Below are 24,305 nucleotides of genomic sequence, written 5' to 3' on the forward strand. Positions count from 1 at the left end.
ACCCTAAAAAAAAAAAAGGTTATCTGTAAGAATAGGATGACCAATCAGAATTATCCAAGTCATCTTAACAAGTTAGGCGCACTTCGATCATGTTTTTTTTTTCTTTTTTCGCATTTCACTAATTTGTTATTAAACGGTCCTATTTTGGGAGTTTTGTTTAATTTCGATACAAATTTGGTTATTCATGTAAATTTTTTTGTTTGGAATTATTCTTTCCTGGATTTTCAAAGGTCACCAGGAGGATCTTTATCCATCTTCCACGGTTCCACCGATCTACAGAGAGAAGATTGTTATCTCGAATCAAATCTGGATTTTGATATCACCAAACACCCAGGTTCTTAAATACCAAACACCACCCACCCCTATAACTGTTCTCAAGGATTATAAAATAAAGGAACAGATCTATCGTGTCCATTAGTAGTAGATCATAGTCACATGATGAGATCGGTGGAAAATAAATTTCTTCAATTCTCTATTTTTCCCTTAAATTAAATTTGATATGTCGGCGTGGCGTGGCGTGGTGGTTTGGTAGTGGGTACACAGATTCTTCTCCCAGACTGCCGGTTTCACCGTCCAGAAGTTTCTTCTTCGTGGTGGTTGTTGCGTTTTTATCGAATTTTCAATTGCTATCTTTCGAATTTTTGCGTTATATGATTATATCTATAAAACCTCATCATGTGCCAGCAAAGAGAATCTTCTCATTACAAAGAGATCAACGTTCAATTACGCGCGCGTGTTATCAACACGTGGTCCAGATGATGTCCTATGATTATTCTGAGGTGGGACCCAATAGTGAAACCGAATCCAGACCGTGAGTACGGCCAGCTGGATCTTAAGAGGCGCGTTTAACCTTTAAAGATTTGTGGAAGATTTTGACGTTTGACTTATTGACTTGTAAAATAGATCCACTTGAGGTAAAAAGTAAAACGTGTCCACACCGATTCGCTGAAACTGCAGCCACCGGCCCACCCTTTCTTGACTTTTCTCTCTCTCTCTCTCTCTCTCTCTTACGTTTCTCCGTGATAACACGCCCGCTGGGAATCCGTAGAATCGCTTTTGCTTCGCCAACCGGTTTTAGGGTTTTCTCTTTTTTCGCTCCCTCCCACCGACCCCTTCTCTCCCCCTCTGTTTCCCCTCTGATTCGTTAATCGCTTACTAGGGTTTTCGGTGGATCCATCGATCTATTCGATTATCTGTCTTTGTTGTTTGCCCCTTCCGATCTTGTTTATTTCTGGAAATTCTGTTTTCCGTTTGTCTTCCTCTGTGATTTTTATTTGATTTTGGTATATTTTGTTCGTTTCATCCTTGTTCTTGCTGGTCTTGGACTTGCGATCACATACGGGAATGCCTCTGTAGATGGTTTTAGGGTTTCTTTTAGCGATTGATCATCCAGCCCTTTTCGATTTGGTTCCAGTTCTATCTTTTTTTTTTATGAAACTGGTTGCTTTCCCTTGAGATTCAATCCTTCTTTCACATTGCCGATTCCTTGAGCAGTTTTCTTTCCTTCTATTATTCTCGCACCTCCCCTCTCTAGGCAGGCCCTTCCCTCTGGGATTCCGTTTCTTCGACTTCAGGATGGCGGCTTCTGGGACGCCGATTGGGTCTCCGCCTACACAATCAGTGCAGCAGTATGGAGTTACAAAGCCCATATCTTTTGCTGGACCTACCGAGGCCGACATTCAGAGAAGCTTGGAAATGGAAAAGGTATCCGTTAGGTGCTTTGGAATGTTTTCTTAATTGGGTTTTATTTGCTGTCTATGTTCATCTGTTCTGATTTCTTTTTTTTTTTTCCTTTTCTTTTCTACTAGTTCTTGTTTGATGCTGGGCTTTATGAGAGCAAGGAAGAGACTGCACTGAGAGAAGAGGTTCTTGGCCAAATCGATCAGGTGCCTGATACACTTAAATGAATTTGGTTTTTATTTTTTTTCCTTTCAGCGAGCTCAATTTTATACTCAGTGATTCGGATTCCCGTACAGAAAAACATATCATAAAAATGCACCTTTATCTTTTACATTTGATATTCGGATGACTTTTCCTGGATATCTTCGCCCCTTCCCCAAAAATAATTTGCTTCTGATCGTATTTTGATAATTAAAGCAGCTGGATCAAAGATTCTGTTCGGGAGTACACAACTGAAGAGCAGTTTATTTATAGGTATCATTTTGTTAAAACCAGGCGTGTGAAACGAGGATATTGCCTTGTTTTTTGGGCATCAGAAACAGAAATGTAAATCCAGAATTTGTAAATTCTTATTTTCCCTCTTGGGAATTTTTGTGGGAGAGACAAATATTTCTGCTGTACACTTTCAGGGTGGGAGGTTGGAAAAAATTAGAAAGGAATAGTGTTATTTATTCCTGCTGTTGGGAGGAAGGATGTTTAGTGGATGGCTTTGGTCAAATATACTAGCTGGGTTGCTGCTTTGAGTCTTCCAGGAAAGCCAGTAGGGGGTGTCCCAATCTCTTGTTTGAATGTGATATTTGAAATAAAGGAATAATTTTGGTGGTGAAGCAAAAAAAAGGTTCTCAGAAAGTCTTCAAGGACCAGTTCTATCTTGTAAGTAACTCCGTCGGTGTACTTTCATTATTTGTCCGTGCCATCATAGAGGCAAGAGAGTGATGGTTATGCAACAGAAAGTAGGCTGAAGGAGAAACTGTAGTTGGTACCGAATTGTTCATTAACGTTATGATATTTAAAGCGACCCAATAACACTTCTTCAGGATCTTTTGGATCAGTTGCTTGAATCTGCTTCAGTATTCCAATCAATCTAGGATTATGTCCATTTTTTGGATGAATTTGTATCATTTCCTTGGAACAACAAAAAATGAATACCATGAAAATAAAGGGCTAAGGGTGAATGCTAGCTTCCATCCTGATGTTGAACTCCTTTGCTTGGGCTTTCAAGTAGCAGCAGATTGTGGCCAAAAACTGGACAAATCTTTATGTGGGATATAAATTGGATTTCTGAAATTCATTTGGACTGGAGACCCAATGGATGGTCTATTCAGGATTGCATGCTAATGCAATTTAAGTGCAAAAATGAGCCCTCCCTTTTATGGTTGTGGCCTTGTGGGTCATCTACCTTTTAGATGCTTTGATTTTTGAGCAAATTACATATAGACCTGCTGGATTTACAATCAATTACATCTATTACCTCAGAAAAGAAATCAATTACAAATATCTCCTTACTATTAAGTAGTAAAGCTAAATGATGATATTAACAGTGATGGACATTTGTAATTGATTTCTTTTTAGGAGTAGTAGATAGATGTAATTGATTGCAAATCCAGTGGGTTTATATGTAATTTGCCCTTGATTTTTAGTGGACTCAGTTGTATGATTAGTCTTGATTTTGCCTAGGATTCCTTGCCGACATAGGAGGGTTATCGTTGAGTTTATCTGGTGGGTCCGCTCCTTTTGTGGGGCCCCCCCCCCCCGCCCCCCCCGGTGGGGGTTTGCGGCCGCCTTCGGCTTTGGTTTTTTTCCGCCTTTTCCCCCTTTTCCCCCTGGGCCTTTGGTTTTTGCCCTAGTATGATTAGTCTTGATTTTGCCTAGGATTCAGTCAGAACTCAGAAGCTTGCAGCTATCACTGTCAGTTGGTCTTTAATAGTAAGTCTTTAGTTACAGTCTTAATTCAATTTATCCTTCTTTTAGCCTGTACATAAGACGTAGAGGATGGAGGTTTCTTGATCATGTATGAGGGGGGTTGGGGTGTGGTATAAAAAAAATTGTTGGTGTTAAATGGGGGGGGGGGGGGGGGTGGGGGGGGGGGGGGGGGGCCGCGGGGGCCCCCCCCCCCGGGGCTCCCCCCCCTCTCCTCCCCGTTTTTTAAAAACCCGGGTTCCCCCGGCTCCCCCATGTTTTTAATAGATGTTTAAGTCAGTTTATAATCCCTGTCAAAGATCACTGGTTATGGAAGATTTTTTTGTTTGTCAATGTTTACATTTCAGTATAAACACGTTTTACTTGCTAAGAGCCTTCATTAGCAGTTTTGTTTAGTGAAAGGATTAGTTCATTTAATCGTTTACTGAGGTCTTTCTTTCTCCCCTCCACATTTCTCTTCGTCTTACTCTCTTCCTAACACATTATTGAGCTTTCTGGTTCTAATTCTTTTGTGTACCTTTTCTTCCATGGATGACTTAACCTACCTTCATCCAACCCCCCAGCAGATGTATATCAGTATGGGTATCATAGCCAACCCTGGTCATAGATACCATGGATCCTGTCCTGTTGTTTTCTATCTACCAACAACTTCAGGCCATGCAAGCTAAATGAAGCAAATAATGAAGAAAATCAACAATAACATATTGGAGAGCCAATTGCTAATTGCCACTGATTATATGGAAATATCTTTTCAAACTGGTTTGATTAGTTAGGAATGCTTCAATTGCTGAAGTCTTTTCCCCCTTTTCCCCCCTCCTTATGTCAAACTTAGGTGAAGTGACTGAAGCATGCATGTGGTTGCCTAGGGCAAACTTGCCATTAAATGATGCCCCTTGTTTATTTGACTTGATTTATATCTTGCTTATTCAACTTTTTTACAATATTTGGATGATTGTTTCTAATGTTCTTTCAACCCCTCTCTTTTCCCCCTACTTGTAGATTGTGAAAGGCTGGGTGAAACAACTAACGCGACAGAAAGGTTATACTGATCAAATGGTGGACGAGGCTAATGCTGTAATATTTACATTTGGATCTTATCGTCTTGGGGTGAGTTTGAGATGACACTTTTGTTTGAGAACATGCAAGAGATTGTCCCACATTTGGTAATGGAATTTTGTACCTCTATTTTACCTTTTTCATATGAAGCAAAACATAAGTTCTGCTAATCTATTCTTATTGATAAGCTTGCTTCAGCTGCTTGGAAAGAAAGTTTCTGCTTGATTTATTTGGTGTTTTGATATATATGGTTTTGCCTTTTAACATATGTGCTTCTGTAAATGTTTTTGCTTTCATCAGTAATATCTTTCTTTTCCTTGTTGCCTTACTAATTATCAGCAATATGTGCTTCTGTAAATGTTTTTGCTTTCATCAGTAATATCTTTCTTTTCCTTGTTGCCTTACTAATTATCGTGCTGACAGGTACATGGTCCTGGGGCTGACATAGATACTTTGTGTGTTGGCCCTTCCTATGTTAATCGGGAGGTGAATCATAGTTCTATTGTTGACTCCTATTGGCTTTATGAACCTTGGTAGTTTTCGGGTTTAAATTTTGTTGATTGCTCTTCTCTCCACCAGGAAGATTTCTTTGGTATTTTGCATGATATTCTTGCTGATATGCATGAAGTTGCGGAGCTTCAGCCCGTTCCAGATGCTCACGTACCCGTACTGAAATTCAAGTTTCAGGGGATATCTGTTGATCTTCTTTACGCTAGTGCTTCTCTTTTGGTCGTTCCGCAAGTAAGTGTGAATGAGAATGCCTATTATGTTTGTGTTGATTTCTTGTAAATTAAATTATTGTTTTTATTTGAGTTCCTTTGTTAATAGAGTTGCAGCTCAAAGCTGATGTTACTTTTTCCTTTTTCAAGTTATGTACATTTTCTCTGGTTGGTGTGGTAATTTATTGCAATTCTGTTGTTTGGGCTCTACGAATTTGGGATGGATTATACAGGAGAATTGTACTTCGTAATTTGGTTAATGTTGCATCATTGGCTTAACGAATGCACATGGCTCCTGCCACTGTAGTATGGTGTATGGTAGTGTTTCTTAATGCTTTTGCCTTACCACTTCGCTTGTTCTCTGTTTTCATTAGTTTTTGTGATGTTCAGTACAGCTTCTTTGTGAAGTAAATTTTTTTTTTTTGATTGCTGATGATTTTTTTTTTTTGGGTGAAATTTTGGTGAGGTGGTTGTAGATTTTCTCTATTCTCACCACTTGTGATGCTGGTCAGAGCAACTTTTTACTTTTCCATTTTTAATGGAGAATTTTGATGAAATATTTACTTTTGTTCTCAAGTTGGTCCATTTCTTTTCCCAGCTATGATTGGACAATTTATTCCACCTAGATGTTGAACTTGACTGTAGTTTCGGTTCCAATAATGATAATGCATATTCTGTAGTGAAGTGAAGGTTGCAGGATTGCTGCAGTAATGCATTCTTTATCCTGCATATTCTTTTATATGTTTTTTTATTTTTTGTGATTCAGCAATTCAATTTTAGGCTTTGGTTTGATTTAGTCATTTTGTACTGTTAGTTGAGATTTGCGTATAATTTGATCTCTCTCTCTCTTTTCAATTTCATCTGTAAGCCAAACATGTTTAGAACCCGAATTTCATTTTTTCAGAAATTATACAAATGACACTCATTGTATTTGATTGGCCGTTAATGTCTTATCATCTTTTTGGGTGATGCAGCTCATACAATGCCACTTAAAGGCTAGATCTTATACTTTGCTTTTTGTAATATGGCTTGAGTTTCCATTAATATCAAGGAAGAAAAGCTCAATTCTAAACATCCCTTGCTATGTAAAGGAGAGGTGTCTGATCTATTTGCTGGAAAGCATGTTGTTTGTTCTAGTATAGTTGTCTTTTCGTTTCCTTAATTATTTCATCTATCATTTTTTATTTACAATTGGAGTATATATTTCTTCCGCTGTTTTAATATTCAATTGAGGTTGTGGGATTGTTTGTGTAGCATGAAACAGATGATAGATGGAAGTGAAAATTGTGGTGTGGAGTAAGTAGATCAAACCGTAGCTTCAGAAGTACATGTGATACTGAACCACAAATCACCCCAAGATAGACATTGGGTCAAGTAACATGTTCAAAGACCTCTTTAGAAATTCAGATTCTGCTTATCTGTAGTAGGCTGTTAGTATAACAAAAGCCCAAAATACTGCGTGCCTTAGTTGGTTGGTTGAAGTCAATGGTCAATAATCAAATCTGGAGATTTTTTAGTGTATTGGACAGACCTGGGAGATAAATGGGTCTGATCATCTTTGACCAGACTGAGGGGAATCTCTTAGGTATCTCATAGTTGCCAGGGCAGCAAGATGAAACAAGGTAGTGGAGGGGCCTAAGCACCGAGGAGGCAAGATCTTACCAAGGTGTCGAAGGCATGCAAGTGTTGTTATTTATTTATTTTTATTGTTTTTTCATCTCTCTTTTTTTTTTTACATTGTGTAGTATTATCAATATTTACCTCATATCGTAAAAAATAGACATTTGAAGCCTCATGGTCCTCATCTAGTTAAAAAAACTTCATGATTAATCACATGAAGTCATCAAAATCCACATTTAATTCTACAATTTAAGCAGAAATCAATTTTAAACCATGTCAAAGTTATAAAAAAATCAACAAGATGACAGTGGAACTGAAGAAGCAATATTGTTGAAGTTTGAAACAATCGAGTCATGCATTTGGTTTATGCTGTTCTTGGAATTGGTTATTGTCCTGGTATATACCTATTTTAACTTCTTTTTTATACCGTATTTGGAAATTATGCAATTAATTAACTAGGGAATGTTTTCTTATTATAGTAGTTTGACTGTCAATAGTTCTATTTTTTTAATGAGACATTTTGGACTAGTTTGAACACAAGACCAGCATTCCAACAAATCCAATATGCTTAAATATGAATTGCCTTGAAAAACTTAAGTTCAGTTCAAACTTTATATGATACTTGTTAATATAGTCAAATCGCTTTGAATTAATTTTTTTTGGGACATCAGAATAGGCAAATATTTTATTGGTCTTTTGCTTTTAGCTATGTTATACATGTTATACCATATTAAAAGGTTATGGGTTCAAGCATGTAGAAAGTCTCTCTCTGTGGATGACTTCCCCAGGCCTTCTGCAGTTTCTAGATTTTTTTTTTTTGTTTTTGGGGGGGGGGGGGGGTTAGTTTGCTTGTGCACTTGGGATGCCCCTTTTTCTAAAAATCCATGTATGGGATTTTTGAATTTGGAGGAAACCCTTGACACATGAAGGTTGAAAATTCTCCTACTGTCAACTTCAATTTTAACTCTTTTTTTTTTCTTCATATAATTCGCAGCATTTTCCTATTTATGAATAATGCTTTAAGAACATTTATTTAAATCATGTTTGGCATCCATTATGGTTGTCTGGCACCCCTGGACCCCAAATAATCCGTCTGGATATCCAGCTGGTGCCTTTACAACTATGATCCTTGTAATATTCCAAAAATATTAGTGGTTTTAGTTACAAGGAATGAGGTGGTTCTGTCTTTGATTTGGCCCTCGGCAAAATTGATCAACTCATAGATGGATGATAACCCACACCATCAAATGGATAACAGCAAGCACAATAGTATTTGCTTTATGGGGTGAACAATGAATTTTAAGTGGTAAAAGGAACCTATTCAGCTTCCCGCCAGAACCTGGAAAGAATCCTACTAATCCCCATCTTTACTGAGTCTCACAGGAATTCCATTGAAGATGTCAAGCTTTTAATCCTTTAAAATTGTGCAGAACTTTTTATTTTTACAGCCTTTTAACTAAAACTGATGGCGACATCTCGCTGCTGACTGAAACCTAAGAACTCTTAAAACTATTAAATATGCAGCCCGCATCTTTTAAATAATTCTACCAGGCCTCTTTGGCAGAACCTGGTATGGCCTCTTTGAGAGCTGTTTGCCTTAATGTTTTCTGCAGGAGTAATTTCCTAAACCTCTTTCATCAACTCATGCATCTTACCACTGGATGAGTCATTTAAATTGTTCCTTTTGACTTCAGTGTAAGGTCCATCGATTACCTAATTTTCTGCTACTGGCGTAGCATGCAAGAATTTTTTTTTGGGGGGGGGGGGTCAGTATACAGTGTTTCTTCAAGTTGCAGCATGAATACATGCTTTAAAACTTGTTTGGTATGTGTTTTTCAACACTAAACTCGTGTTCAGGATTTGGACATATCCCAAGGATCTGTGTTGTACAATGTTGATGAACAAACTGTTCGAAGCTTAAATGGATGTCGGGTTGCAGATCAAATTCTTCGACTAGTTCCAAATGTTGAGGTGAAAATTTTACAGTGCTAGACATTGATTTTACATCAGCTATGAACACTTAATCCTAATCAAAAGTCTGAACGTTTCAATTTGTAGCATTTCCGTACGACACTGAGGTGTTTGAAGTTTTGGGCGAAGAGACGTGGTGTTTATTCTAATGTAAGTTCAGCTTATTATGGTCTGTCGATACTACTTATCTTATTGTTTTGATAGTAAAATTAACATCTAATAAATGTTATAATCAGGTGACTGGATTTCTTGGTGGTGTGAATTGGGCCCTATTGGTTGCTCAGATTTGCCAGCTTTATCCTAATGCAAATCCGGGTATGCTGGTTTCCCGATTTTTTAGGGTTTATACTCAATGGCGTTGGCCAAACCCTGTGATGCTTTGTGCAATTGAAGAGGATGAACTTGGGTTTGCTGTTTGGGATCCTCGTAAAAACCCCCGTGACAGGACTCATGTAATGCCAATAATCACACCTGCATATCCTTGCATGAACTCTAGCTACAATGTTTCTACAAGTACCCTCCGGGTTATGATGGAGCAGTTCCAGTTTGGAAACAAGATCTGTGAGGTAAGAGTGTGGAAGATTTCTGCTCCTATTTGGTTATCACTTTTCATATTTGACTGTTTTTGCTCTTATGATGCTTGTTTCTACCATGTGCCAGGAAATTGAACTGAATAAAGCTCAGTGGGGTGCTTTATTTGAGCCATATTTTTTCTTCGAGTCGTATAAAAACTATCTCCAGGTTGACATAGTTGCAGCTGATGCTGATGATTTGCGTTCTTGGAAGGGCTGGGTGGAGTCGCGGCTAAGGCAACTTACTCTGAAGGTACGGTTTGTATCCTTTCTGTTTTATAAATAAGAGACTTACCACTCGCCTTATTTAAGGGTAGGAAGGAAGGATAAAGAACCAGGGAGACTGAAAGATGTAAATTTATTCTGGTCTGTGTCTCTTTTCTCAATTTGCAGATAGAGCGGGACACATTTGGGATGCTGCAGTGCCACCCTTATCCAAATGAATATGTTGACAGTTCGAAGCAGTGTGCACATTGTGCATTTTTCATGGGTCTGCAGCGGAAGCAGGGCTTGAGAGTACAGGAAGGGCAGCAGTTCGATATACGTGGAACAGTTGATGAGTTCAGGCATTCAGTGATCATGTACACGTTTTGGAAACCAGGAATGGAAATTTATGTTTCTCATGTTCGTAGAAAGCAGATCCCTTCATATGTGTTTCCTGATGGGTACAGACGTCCCAGGCCAACAAGGAGTCCAGGGCAACAGGCGGATAAATCATCACAAGAAGATGACGAGTGTAGGAGTAGTTCGGTTGAGAGAAGAGTCAAGAGGAAGAAAGATCCTGAAGTTAATTCTACACCTGAGAAGCGCGTTTCTATCAGCCCACCAAGACCAGGATCCTTGTCTCCCTTGTTGAACTGCAGGTCTGGTGATACAGCTCAAACTGAGGTTAAAGTGGAGTATTCAGGAGCTGTAAATGTGGACAATCAGGCAGAGTCTAGGTTTTCAGATGGCAAGTTGGGAAATGTGAAGAATGAAGTACCTCCTGATGAAGCAGAGAGAGAGACTTCAGTTTGCCACAGGGAAGTTGGTGGTAGTGCCCTGTCAGGTGAAACAATTCAGAGTGGTGTTGAGCATGAAGTGGGGAATCAGGCTTCAAAGAGAGTGGAAGATGCAGGGGCTGGATCTTCTGGGGATGGAGCAAGTAGCGAGCTGAATACTGCGGTCAGTATCTCTGAAGGATGTGGGATCATTGTCTTTTGCAAGTTCTTGTGATGTTGCAGATAGCTCTGAATGGAGTGATAACCTAGGTCATTGCAGGTTGGTGCTTGTGAAACAGGTTCTGATACACAATTCGACAATGGAAGCGTGAATGGTGCACTTTTTCAAAATGGCTTGACAGAAGAGTTGGAGGTCTTTGCTTTTTCTCTTTCTATTAAACCTTAAGTTCGTACTCTATATTTTCTCGTTGCTTAAGTTACTGCATCTATTTTGAAATGCATACTGGTACCTATTTTGAAATGCATACTGGTACTGCATATTTTCTCATTGCTTAATTTCCCCCACTATCATGAGTAGTTCAAACTTTTCTTAGAAGAGTTGATGTTGAATTTTATATTTTGGTGTACCAACTTTCATTTTGTTCTTTTTCCTGTCGTGAAGCCGAATATTGCACTTGGGATGGTCTTAAAAGCTCGAAGTGGAGTAAGTTCAGATTCTGTTCAGAAACCAGTGATAAGGCATGTGTATACAAACCCTAAATGTTTTCTTGGGAATGTTTGTACTGTGTTGTCTTTATACTATCCTGTTTGGTTGCTTGTCTGGTTATCTTGTTGGCAGGTTGAGCTTGACATCAACGGCGTGACATCTTGATGGCCTTCCGGAGACTGTACGTAAAGCCAGCACCTGAAGGGTAAGTATTGATTTGAAAATGCTGGCTGGCTTACGTTGTGGTTTTTCAGGTTTGGCCTTCCGCTCAAGTTGTGTAGACCAAGAGCTGGTGGCGAAGCCGAGGTGAAGCCAAAAAAAAAAAGTCGTCTAAAGCTTGCTCGTTTTCTGTACAGTTAGTTGTGGATTTGTTGTGCGAGAGGCAATTATCCCAAACTCTTGGGAGATGGGTTGGATACTTGATCTGGAATTAGGTTTTTTTTCGCATCTGTGTTACTTTACATTTTTAAGGGTGTGTTGGGAAAATGATGTTATTTTCATGTCAAGAACATGATAGCTGGCGTAGGCTGGTTGGGTATGTTTTGATGATGGTGGTAGTGCGGCGAGTGTGCAACTGGGTTGGGGGGGGTTTATCTCTTTCTCTTTTGTGTTGTCGCCCTTTTATTTCTCCGACTTTGTAAGTTGAAACTGCCTTCCTGCCCCCACCCACCGAAAGAAAAAATAGAGATAAAAAAAAGTTAAAACCGTTGTAACTTAGTGCTTTTTCTCTCTCTTTCTCGCTGTCTCTCTGTGTTATATTCTGTGTTTGTGATTTTCATTTGTAAATACGAGTCGTCTTCCTTGCCGCCTAGGAAAGGAACCCTAGATTTGTTTGTGCTGTTAAATATACCTGGCATGGGTTATCGTTCGACTCCATTGATGTGGTTTCTCCAGAATTGATCGGAACGAGTCTCCCTGTCGATGCAGTATATGTGGAAAGATAAAATACTTTAGCGGTGAGGTCGAGTACTTGGACGGGAAGCGAGATGATTTCGTCTCGGCTCTTTTTCATTTTGTGGTGGATCAAGAAAAGGTATAAGATCTGTAGATCGACGCTCGATTCTTTTTGGACATATTCTCCTTTGGCTTCCCATTCTTCTCCATGTTTGGTGCAGATGCAACCGCTTTTTTTGTTACGGTTGTTTGGCGGTGCTCGGTGATGCGTTTCCCGACGTTAAGAATTGGACGAAACGGTACGTTTAAATTATATCTTCTAATGTGAGAAGAATTATGAAATTCCGTGTGAAGGATGAAATAACTTGTCTCCAAGTCTCTCAGTAGGGTTCAGTTTCTGGAACTGAAACAGAGGAAAGTAGTAGTTGCAGGTTAAACTTTCAGCTAGATTGATACCGATTCCTCTTTATCAACAAGAACACCTTTTGAGTCCTCTAATGTCAAGCTATGCATTAACAAATCAAACCGAAAAACATTTATCCTATCCAGTGGTTTGCTTGTCTCACCAAGAATATCTGGTGCTCTATCTTCGTGTGTTCTTTCAATCATCCAACTCATGTTTCAGACCGACAAAATCACAGGAATGACAAATTTACACGGAAAGGCGAAATGATCCTTCGTGCAACTCGAGACACTCTGCTAATGTCTGGAATCTCTTCCATTGGTAACACCTGCATCGCAAATTGCTCGTTTCAACCGAAAATCATAACAAAATAGAATGTGCCATTCCACGCTATTTTGTTTGAATTTTTAGATTATCCTAGAAATAGAAAAGGCTTAGACACCAACACTATGACCTTTTGAAGTATACATTTGGCTTTTCTGAAAAGCTCTCCGTGGGTAATTTAAATTCATCCACCCCAACCTATTTACCTCATTCATGTGTTCTTTCTCAGTTCTCCGTTTTATATTACGAAAATGCAAAACTAGCTTGCAGTGAACATATGATGGCAGATGGCTTCTGCGTCTAGCAAGCATTCTATAGGACACTTTTAGGGATACATGTTGGGCACTTCATCTGTCAAAATGCCTTGTTGGGTTGGTGCCCTCCAAGGAGAGAAGCCCAGTACAAGTTTCGTGAATGTTTGTACTTGTTTTCCTCCAGACTCTCAAGTCTGTATTCTTCCTTCCTTCCTGATTCGTTTTTAAGGATTAATTGGAAGTAGCAATCACTTGCAGACACATTACTGATGACACATCCTATATTGTTAGAATTAGAATGGGGCCGGCCACCAGAGATAAAAGGATCTTAACTGCCTGGATTCAAAGAAGGATATGTGAGTCAGTGATGAGGTGATGTGGATCATCTGGGCTCTTCTTGGTTCAGTCTTGGTAGAATGTTCTACCTTTATTTATCATTGATACTTCTTTGTTATCGACTAGGTCTTGATTTGTCTGCTTTCAGTTAATACAAATTTTGGTTTTTGACCAAAGAAAGGTGATGTTAGGGAGGTCCTATCTAGCAGGTCCCTCTATTTACGTGAGAAGATTTCCAGAGGGATCTTTTTTTGGTAGGGAAAAAAATAAGTTTCTCCAGAGTGGTCAATCTGTTATAATTGGCGAGGGCCACGAGTATGCCCACTCTAGCATGGGTGAAGAATGAAGAAAAAACAAACTGCAATTATTGAACAATATATAGATCCAGGACGCAATCGTGTTCATTTTTTTTGACATGTATAAAGGTGGTGGATATCTTCTTGTTATTTGCAGCAAAAAGCCAGACTCTCCAGAATGGAAGTCACATCTATCTGTCCTTGTTATAGTATTCTCTACTGATGACAAAGAGACAACAGTTTTTAGATCCTTCAAGTCACTAAAAAGTTAGTTTGAATGGTAGAAGGTTGAAGATCACCTTCTGATAATGGTGGGGTGCTTGACAATAGCCGTTACTCTTATTGCTTGGTATACTTTCTCTCAATTAAGGCACATTGGTTCTCTGTATATCCATCTTTGAATGTGTTTATAGAAAAACTTGCCAAGTAAACTTGTCTAACCGTGCATAGTGGTAAAGAAACAAAGAATATTCTCCTCGATTAGAGAAGAATTCAAGAATTTGTTGATGGGTTGGATTGGTAGAAATCTCTCTGATCAGCTTGGTGATATTAACTTTTCAGTTCAACTTTCCATGGTGGTCCAAGCTTCTATCAATATTTTTAATCCAATCTTGCACTAAAGCTACTACCATTTACTTGAATGAGAATTTTCTCCTGTCACTGTGTCCACCAACTCTGTATGCTTTGAAAAGTCAGTATTCTTATTCTGTGCCTCGGCTCTTTTTTGACTGTTATAATCAAAGCTGTATGAAAGTGTTGTTGCTTGCAGTAGTCTATGTCTTGGATAGTCAAGAAAGGGTTTTTTTTATATCCATACATTGCTCACACTTTCTCTGCTTGCCACTAGTTTTCTTCCTTTATAGTAGAAGAAGAGTAACAGACTTGTGTAACTTCATTTGCCAAAAAACTACTCCACCAAGTAACTTGACCACAAATTTATCTTGTTGACACTTGGGAACCCCTTTGTCATAATTGCACTGAAACAGCAGATTAGATGAAAGATCACTACAGAATGTTCATGGCCCATATGTGGTAGTCTGATAGTGAGGATTTGGGTAACAATCAAAATATGTCTTAGGTCATTGCTTTTAGTTTCATACCTCTCTCTCTCCCACACACACACTTGGAAAACTAAAAAGGACATGCACGCATGTTGTGTTATTCATTTTTTTTCACGTAGGATAAGTGTTTGTTCTCACATCCACATCTATGCAACTAGATGAATGGGTCTACATGTTAAACATAGGATGAGGAAGATGTAGATGTAGATAACCTTATATGTTGAGGGGACATGTGATGCCAATTTGATCAGATGCTTCTATCCTCACATTATTAAAAATAGCTATACATATGAAGAATATCTATAAGTGTCTCTTGGTATCCAGTTGTTGCTTAGAAGGTAGACAACATATATATATATATATATATATATATATATTATATATATATATTCAAAGCACCCCTGCAATGCTAGTTTCTTAAGAAGATCCTTAGTTTAGTTACTATTTTAATATAGACAGCCATGATGGGTGCAGTGATCTGAGAGATTGACCTAATGGCCTTTTGCTCTTTAAAATGAACGAGAACTAACCCAGCTGCTGTGAAGATAAGGGGACAAATAACATGATAGCAGGGAGAGGGTAACCATTAATTGAGGAATGGCAATAAGGAAGGGTAGCTAGCTATATCTGTTTTAAGGGGACAATAAACAAGGTTCAACTATGTTAGCCATGTGAGAAGCATCATGGTGGGGAATGATGTTGTCTCTCTCTCTCTCTCTCTTTTCTTTCTTTCTTCTATTATTCCTTCTTATTAACATCAAGGAGTTGTCCAACTACTTCTTGACCTACAACTACGGGAAACCTATTTTTTTCTTCTTCTCTTTAATCAGAACTATTGATTCCTAAGCCACAGTTAGTTTAGCTGCAATTCTACTGTTTCTTCTTCTTTTGCTCTGTATTTAATACAGTTCTTTTTAGGTTTCTGTAGCTGCATGCGTGTTGAATGATAATATTAACCTTATCTTGTGAACCAGAAGACTCTTGATCAACTGAACTTGGAAAATATACCTACTGACTAACATGGGTTCGTCTCATTTTTTAAACCCTTCCATCTTAGTATGAATAATAATGCTGCTTGATTTAGATAAGAATCATAAATTTTCTTATCCTGAAAGATTTCTACCATACCCACTTACTTTTCCTTTTGTAGCGTGGATAGGATATGGTAATTATTCCAATCCATCTAGAAAAGTTTTCTAGTTCTTTGGGTTCCTTCTTTTTTTTATTTATTTTTTATTACCTGAAACCATGTATTACACTTTTACCAGAAAAGAAAAACATGTAATACACATGGTTCTCAATTTATAAACATCATTTGTTTGGTAAGTCAAATTGCAAACACCATGAAGTCATAGACTGGAAATAATCTAGTTGATTCTTTTTGTGAAGAAGACATCGAAATGGACAAAATCTCATGTTAATTCTTTGTATTCTAGTCTTTGAACTGGAAAAATTAGTGAACTAAATCATCGATGATTGGCTCAACTGGATGACAAAAATCCTGTAATCAAAACATGATCTGGGAATATTCTTATTGGGTAATTCCTGTTTGCAGTGTTTTGTTAATTGGATTTTGGTTTAGTTTATTTGAAGAGCCATGTGACATCCACTGTAATGAGTTCTGTGTTCTTCTGTTTCCTTTCTCACTTCTATACTTAAATAAAGAAAGAGATAACACAGTTGAGAGCATTCAGATACTTTTAGTAAGTTCGTGAACCACTCTGAGTGATCTTTTTCAATTTCTAATTGAGTCAAGCAATAGAACCAGAGACAAACATTAATAATTGTTTTATCTTTTCCTGGAATCTGAACAAATTAAAATTTAGAAGAACTATACCACGCTGCACTCACCTGTGCTGTCTAGGAAAAACAAAATGACATGCTAAGAATAAATTTTCCTTGGATCTCTACTTGAAGCAATTCACAACCCAACCCAACAAAGAAGTGGGGAAAAAGTGAAACTAGAAAGAAAAAGAAGTAATTACATTTCCTTGATCCTCTTGTATAGAGCATTCTTTGCTTTCTGTTTTTGTCTTTTTAGTTTTCTTCCCCATTTCTCTTTGAATAGAAGAGAAATTATCTTGGGATTGTTAGTTTTGCGTGACCTTATCTGAGATCAATGACTCCTCCAGGTCACTCCCATGATCTTCACAGGTTAACAACTGAGCTCGTTGGGCTTGGGCTTCCCAATCAGTGGTCCCCACAACATACAGCATAAGCCCAGCACAACAAACCTGAGCCGAGAGCAACCCAAGCCAAAGCCCACAAAACCCAACCCCAAGGCAAAACCCAAGCCCAATTGCGACGGGCATCCCGACCAGATAAAATGCTCCCAGGTTGACGTTAGCCGCTGTGGAGGGACGTGCGCTGCCTCTCAGCACGCCACACCCCACCGTTTGTGGACAGTTGCCAAGCTCACACAGCCCTAGGATTGGAAGCACAGAAGAGGTCAGCCGTAGGATCTCAGCATCTCCAGTAAACATCCGGCCCCACCTATCTCTCATCCCTGACGCGAACACCATCGCTGATAAACCCATCAAAGCCGCTAGCGATACAGCAACGAACGCTGATACCTTCGCCCTCTCTGGACGGTTTGCACCCAGCTCGTTTCCGACACGTGTCGAAACGGCAAACCCTAGAGAAGATGGAAACACGTAAATCAGAGCCGTTGTTTGAATGAGGACGCCCATGGAAGCCACCGTAGCCGTTGGATTCGCGAGGAGCCCACAAAGCACGATCATGATCTCGTACCACCACCACTCGAGGCATACGGAGACGCAGCTCGGCGCTGCGAGCCGCAGAAGCGGCTGCCAGCCAGTCAGGCACTCTAGGCTTGGGAATTCCCAGGTGGCTGGCACGTGCAACATAGACACGTACGACATGAGAAACAACAGCGTGAACAAATTGGAGGCGGCGGAAGCTGCGGCGACGCCGGGGACACCCAGCTTGAGGTGGTTGACGAGAAGAAAGTTGGCGGGGATATGAAATATGGAGCCGGCGCAGGAGGCTAACGTGAGCGGGTGGGTGATGCCCTGCGAGCGAAGATAAATGCGGATTGGGTGAAGGAAAGAGTTAGTGAGAAGGTCAGGGAGAGAGCAAACGAGATACGTGTGGGAGATACGTGTGATGTTGGGGTCTTGGTGTAGGTAAATGAGAATCCTAGACATGCTGAACCAAAGGAAGGAGATGGGCAGAGAAGAGAAGAGAAGAAAGATGATGGAACGGTGAAGGGTCAGTGAGAGGAGCTTCGGGCGTTGAGCACCGAAAGCTTGGGTGCAGAGAGGTTCCATTCCGAGAGCGAGGCCAGAAAGGATAGAGTAGCCAGTGATATTAGCGAAAGCTATGGCGAGAGAGCCTGCTGCAAGTTCCATGTCACCTAAGTGGCCCAAGAAGAGCATGGAGATGATGGAGCGCGAGTAAACGAGGAGAGCAGTGAGAGCGATGGGGAAGGACAGGTTGAAGAGGGATTTTGTTTCTTCGACGATGATATCAACTGGGTTGTCTGGTTTTGGGTTTTGCACTTGTTTGATGGTGTTGGAGAGAGACAGCAGAGTCCAATACAACTTGGGTGGTCTTGCCGGTTTCTCCGTCACAGCCGTGGTGGTGGTGGTGGGGATGGGGGTGGGGGTGGTAGTGGTGTTTGGGTTACACATGGTCGTGGTTGGGAATTATGTCTCTTACCTTCTTCTCTAATACTGGAGAAATACTCTCATGAAGAGCACTCTGTTTCTCTCCTCTCTGTTCTTCTATGTGCGTGTGTGACTGAAGGAAACAGCAGATGGAAACTAGTGAAGAAGAGGAGGTCTTAATATAGAGAGAGAGCCAGAGGAGCTAAGATGATGGTGGGGTAACATATTTCATTGTCATTCACAATGAGTTGCTTACAGGAGCGGATCTTTTCTCTAGTTTCTCTTTCACTTTTTTTTGTTCTTCTTTCTTTTCCTCCCCCGTTTACTTGATGGGCATTTTTGGGGCAGACAATGCTAACTAAGAAGTTTAATTTCTGATAAGTAAAAGGAAAGAGATTTAACAGAGATAGGTTTTGCAAATTAATATGTGGATTAATTTAGTTAATTAATCTACTCGTTTAATGAGACATTAGGAAATATATGCAATTGGGCGTTGAAGAAAACCGCAATTACTGCACTAAATATTGCAACAAAAGTTACAAAAAAGAGAGAGACACGGATGGTCAATGGCTCTTTTACGGTTTTACCACTTCTTTTTTACAGTTGAAAAGTCTGTTAAAGCGGAGAAACCAAAATACATAAGACAAAAGCTTTGCTTGGAATTGGAAACCATTCCTAGAAATGCATTTTAGGCCTAGCCTTAAAACCCGTAATAAACCTTTTCCAAAGGCTTAAAGCTTCAGTTACAAAATCCAACTTCCGGTCAAGTTTTATTGCCATTTTTTCCCTCTTTCTTCTTTTTGGGTTTTTGGGTTTGACACGCTGGGCTGGTAATTTCACACTTTCACTTTCTTGGGTGCGGTTGGAAATCAGGAACTTATTTTCCAAGGCTAGGGTAGAATAGGATACCAAATCACCAATAGGTGTGTGTGTGAAAATTGGGCCAGCAAACAGTAGGCTAGCTAGCTACATGTAGCGAGACCAACCGGTCCAAGCTTAAGATCAACCCGACCGGGCACCGGGGTCGGCTTGGGTTAGGAGGTAGCAGGACAAAGAAGAAATCAATCCAAGAGCTGCAAACCGTCCGATCAATCGTGCATGTGCATCTGGCCGTACTATCAACTCGTGTGGTGCACATCGTGTCTGATGAAGCAGGTCTGGTCTGGCCTGGCGTAGTGGGACCCACAGTGGTTAAAACATGATGATCAGAGATTCAGAAGTGGGATAATAGTATGCATGAACACTTGTGGCAGTCAGCAGTCCCAGACTCCAGTGAATCTTTTCTTTTTCTGGTAACCAGTGAATTAAAAGACAATGTCAGTGTCTATCTGGAATTTCGAGAGAATGTGAAGATGGGAGATTCTAATCTGACGGATGAGATCTCGTTTTCAAACACCTTGAACGCTATGTTTCGGGCACGTGGTTATATCCTTATACCTGAATGTAGCCGACAGATGGGATGCAGGAGACACAACCCACATAGTCTTCCATACCCGACCCACTCATCCATCCACCCATGACTCACCCAACCATCCAATCCATTTCTCTCTGTTTGTGGGTCGGGTTCCGGGTAAAAGGAATACAGGAACCAAAGAGGATCCGTGTTTTGTGTCTCATCACAAGTGAACAGTATCTTCCATGGTTGTCACCTGTCAAGCTGTTGTCCCCTCTAATTCTATTTCTATCTCTCTCTTTCCGCCCACAGTTTTTTCAGTTTCCCAAACACAGAACAGTTTGTAAGTAGATGGGGAGCAAAAGGGCACACTTGAACTGATTGGTAGCTTTCACTAACACCCAGCCCGGTAAGATCTAAAATATATTAAGATATATAAGAGAAGTCATCAAGGTTTTTTCTATCTACTTAATTAATTATGCTTGAGAATGTCTCCCCATTATTAATCCCGATTTCAAATGTGCCTAATCTATTTTAAATACTCACTTCAAACTCCACCAGCAGCTTTTCCTTTTGGTCTTACTATTTGAGCCCCACCATCCAACTCATACACCACAAGAGACTACCCATATGTCTAAACTAGATTACTTTTTTGAATCACAACCCCCCCAACCCCACTAAAAATAACCCAAAAAACCAGATCGAACAACTCCTGAACCAGACCATAGTTGAGGAAATCACACTCACAAGAAGACAATTTAGAGAACTTACTAACCTGCCCAAAACAGTGTTAATGTGGATCCTCTGGATCAATCAATGTGTATGTATGAAATTGTTATCTCAAGAGTAGATCAGTTGGCATGGGTGTTGGACCAGTGAACCAAAATCAAATTGACAGGATTTGGATCTTGGTTCGACAAGCCAGGATGGCAATACTATTTTATTTTGGGTGCTTTGTATGTGGGCATGCACTAGTATTTAGTAATAGCTAACAAGTACAAGGTTTTCAAAGAGAGAATGATGGATGCAGGGTAAAGACTAAGTGGTTCCTTGAAGATTACAGGTCGATCTCAGTTCTATTTCAGGCCAACATGAGAGAAGCTTTGTTAACTAAAAGTGGTAAGTACGATGGAATAATAGAGATGGGTGTCTATAGTCTCCTTTGCAGAGTTTATTGCCTTTAAAAAAATAATAAAGGGAGCCGGGGAACTTGAACAGTCAAAAGCACATGAATTGATGAAGGTGGGGGTGGGGAAGTGATAACATAAATGAATTGCAAGTACATTATCTCTTGCAGATCTCAAGAGAAGGAAGAACAGGTGTTTCATGGTTGGGAGATGGTCGGGGAAAAATATGGAAACTAACCTTCACTCTCATAGTCACTGCCTAATCACTCATCACACAGTTTGGTTCCCTGTCATTTCTTTTTAATTAGCAAAGGAAAAAGAAGGTCAGAAATGGCCAAATGGTTTTGATATCATCATGGCCCTCATGGATTCATTCATTGGTAGTGGCCAGCTACTGTCTTCTACTACTGCTACTCCTACAACTTCTCATACTAACCTACCTTTCTTTCTTTCTTTCTTTCTTTCTTTCTTTCTTCTCCTTTGCATCACAGCTAGCTAAACTCATTAATTCATTAATAAATAACACCTGAGTTAGATTGCTCAACTCTAGTTGTACCTTTAAGTATTTCAGAAATGACATTCATCAGGAAAAGGCTGTTGACCCCATTAATTTAGCACCATTATCACTTGCTTCTTTAGCTCATGCTTTCCTCTTTCAGAAAAGGAAACTCTTGATGGAAGCAGCTCTTCCACTTATGGGTCCCAGGAAGCTTTTCCAGTTTCTGCACGGATTGTAAAATCCAAAGAGTGGAGGTTATGTGATTGCAATTTTGCATGCATGGGCTGCTGGCACGTAGCCAATATAAGGTTTTCCCCATGTAAGTTTTCTGTTGAGAAAAGCTTATAGAGAGATTTCCTTAGAGAGAAAATCAACAACAGTAGTTTCTGCATAATTTCCTCCTGCTCTGTCATCAGGTCTGAAAATTAGCTAGAAAACAATTTTGACCTAATTTATTGTTGATGCATTTAATGCCCACTGTGCAATATGGAGTCACTAATATACTCCAAATAGAGATATAGTTTCTTATGTTATCCTGAATTTATTTTTATTCGTTCTACAGTATACTTGGTGTTCTATTGTACATTGGGCCCCCTTAAGAGATTATCACAACAATGCAAACCCACACTTTCTCTCTTTCATTGGATGACCTTTGCCTTTACAACAACATACACACAGATTCCTCCCAAACAAAATAAAGTACTTAGCATGTGATATAAGAGATGATCGATCTGAGAAAGAAGAAATCATCAAAACTTGCCTCAGAGGCACAGCTCACTTCCAACCCCAAAGTACCCAAAACAAGTACTAAGTTGTCTAAAAACGTCTTATGTTTTTGTACAATGCCCATAAATGGTAAAACAAAGACACATCTGATATGGGTTTCTTACTTTTCTTTCATTGGTATATGAAACAAAGAGAAAACTGAATCGTGTAAGCATGTCTCTGTTTGTTTCATGAAAGATCAAATGAGAGAATCGATATGGGTCAATAACCTATTTGGTGTTGCAGCGCAACTTCTTCTTTTTTCTCTTTCTTTCTTATTCTATTCTCCTTAGGTGTGGGTGTCTTACATTATTACTGTAACTACCTTCCATTTGGTGCCTTTAGGCATTCCCAAAAGATCCCCCGAGACAGTAGAGGAGAGATTGGATTTAGAAAGAGGAAGACACACGTCTCTTGAAGAGTTCCAAGAGACAACCAAACAAATCACTTGGGAGGAGTTGGGACCTGGGAGGAGAAGAAGACCCATACGCTTGTGATATCCCACGTGGGGCGCATTCTTCAACATGCATGGCCAGAGTTTTAGACGGCGCCAATCCCTCCCCCCACCTCTCTCTCTCCCCCCTCCCCCTGCTTGTCTACTCGTACTCTACTGTTCCTCTCTTTGCTAATCTTCTCTCTCTCCTACTCTACTGTTCCTCTCTTTGCTTGTCCACTGAGCTATCTCCACCTCAGAGTCCATTAACCCCTTTTGCCTAATGGGACCTTAGAAGTCCTACGGTCCCTTTAATTAGGTGATTTCAAGTACTCCTACTGTTGGAGATAAAAGAGGTTGTGTCAAAGACTTCTAGTATATCTAAAAGTCATAAGATAAAAGAGTTCAATTGTACATATATCAAAAAAATTAAAATTTAAAGGAATTCTAAATTTGATCATTTAATTAAAGATAATAAATATCCTCATCAGTAACTTGATGAAATGAGAGATTTCATACTGTGGGCATAGGTTGTCTATAATGGAGACGAAACCATGTAAAATCTTACTTGTCTTTCTTCTTCTTGTTTTCCTAATTCTTCATTGCATGAAAATGTGAGTTTTAGTACCTACTCTACTGTTTCTTTCCTACCCTTCAATTAAAATGATAGAATTTCCTTACCAAATGTTCAGCATGGAACCCACCATCTCTTCTTATGTAGAGAGAGAGAGAGAGAGAGAGAGAGAGAGAGAGAGAGAGAGAGAGAGAGAGAGAGAGAGAGATGCAGTAGGGAAGTTGGGTAATTGAGTTTCAAAGGAGAGAAAGAAGGTCAAACCAGGAGGGATGACTGGTGAGGGGCAGCATTGCTGTAGATGAAAGGTTGTTTGAATCTGAGTGACAAAGATATTTCATCTTCCCTTTCTTAAACTTCTTTCTAACACCGACTGGATATGATCATTATAGACTTGAAGGTCGACCATTCTCCATGTTCTGTGTTTCTCCACCCACAGGTTGGGCCTATTGGTTTCAAAAAGTACCAGAAAATTGGCACACCACCCACCAACCATGCACAGCCATCACCAAAATTTTGACTGATCCCTACTCTTCAGGCTTCACTGCTGAAGCAAAGAAAACTGGTCGCCGGATGATCTCATGTTGACTCATCTCTACATCAGAACCAGAAGAATTATGATGAAAATGGACCTGCATGTACTTTAATTTCAACACTCGATCTCTGTAATATTGCATGGACGTCTTAATTCACTCCCCTTGCGTTTGCAAAAAGGGGTGAGAGGAAATAAGTCAACGGTATCCACTACTAAAAGAGAAAAGAGAAAATAAAAGACAAAGGCAAAAGGATGAAATCCTCTGTTGACCAGTGGTTCTGAAGTTTCATGGATTAGTGGGGGAATTACCATTATAGAAATTATAGAATGATTAGCAGGAGATACATATCGGGTGTGAAGGTGACTAGAATCATTCTTCCAGGTGAAAATATCAGGTTCTCATAGAGATTCCTATAATTATGCAAAAGGAGATGGATAGACTTTTGGATTTGCGGATTTATTGGTCACACCTCAAATCTCCTCCATCTTCCATCTCTTACGATTTCACAATTGGTAGGATCGAATCCTAGGAGCAATTACACAAGGAAAGGAAAGAAGAAAAAAAAAATTGAACATAGGCACAAGATTTTTAGTAGAAAA

The 24,305-nt window shown here is 39.7% G+C and overlaps 2 protein-coding genes across 6 annotated transcripts; one reads left to right on the forward strand and one right to left on the reverse strand.

Moving 5' to 3' along the window:
- Positions 1-1,025: 1,025 nt before the first annotated feature.
- Positions 1,026-11,902, forward strand: NPAP (nuclear poly(a) polymerase). Of its 5 annotated transcripts, none has more exons than XM_089149257.1 (14): positions 1,026-1,704; positions 1,809-1,886; positions 4,600-4,707; positions 5,080-5,142; positions 5,236-5,397; positions 8,853-8,966; positions 9,054-9,116; positions 9,203-9,532; positions 9,627-9,791; positions 9,932-10,702; positions 10,799-10,891; positions 11,141-11,217; positions 11,318-11,390; positions 11,542-11,902. In XM_089149257.1, the coding sequence occupies exons 1-13, from the start codon at positions 1,576-1,578 to the stop codon at positions 11,340-11,342; spliced, it is 2,178 nt and encodes a 725-aa protein (XP_089005383.1). In that variant the 5' UTR covers positions 1,026-1,575; the 3' UTR covers positions 11,343-11,390; positions 11,542-11,902. The 5 variants fall into 5 exon arrangements, with proteins under 5 accessions (XP_089005383.1, XP_089005382.1, XP_089005385.1 ...); XM_089149256.1 differs by having other exon boundaries at positions 11,318-11,366; positions 11,440-11,902; XM_089149259.1 differs by having other exon boundaries at positions 11,141-11,182.
- Positions 11,903-16,534: 4,632 nt separating this feature from the next.
- Positions 16,535-18,515, reverse strand: ADS1 (MATE efflux family protein). Its single transcript, XM_089147033.1, has one exon. The coding sequence runs from the start codon at positions 18,404-18,406 to the stop codon at positions 16,844-16,846; it is 1,563 nt and encodes a 520-aa protein (XP_089003159.1). The 5' UTR covers positions 18,407-18,515; the 3' UTR covers positions 16,535-16,843.
- Positions 18,516-24,305: the final 5,790 nt, after the last annotated feature.

The sequence above is a fragment of the Hakea prostrata genome, chromosome 3 (genome assembly GCF_041222555.1).
Source record: "Hakea prostrata isolate BN-2017 chromosome 3, UWA_Hpros_2, whole genome shotgun sequence".
Classification (NCBI taxonomy): Eukaryota; Viridiplantae; Streptophyta; class Magnoliopsida; order Proteales; family Proteaceae; genus Hakea; species Hakea prostrata.

Excerpts from the sequence above, each read along its gene's own strand:
- NPAP (XM_089149255.1), top strand. The coding sequence starts at position 1,576 with ATGGCGGCTTCTGGGACGCCGATTGGGTCTCCGCCTACACAATCAGTG. Across the intron at positions 9,792-9,931 it reads TAAGGCAACTTACTCTGAAG|ATAGAGCGGGACACATTTGG; the intron begins GTACGGTTTGTA and ends CTCAATTTGCAG. Across the intron at positions 10,703-10,798 it reads GTAGCGAGCTGAATACTGCG|GTTGGTGCTTGTGAAACAGG; the intron begins GTCAGTATCTCT and ends AGGTCATTGCAG.
- ADS1 (XM_089147033.1), bottom strand. The coding sequence starts at position 18,406 with ATGTGTAACCCAAACACCACTACCACCCCCACCCCCATCCCCACCACC.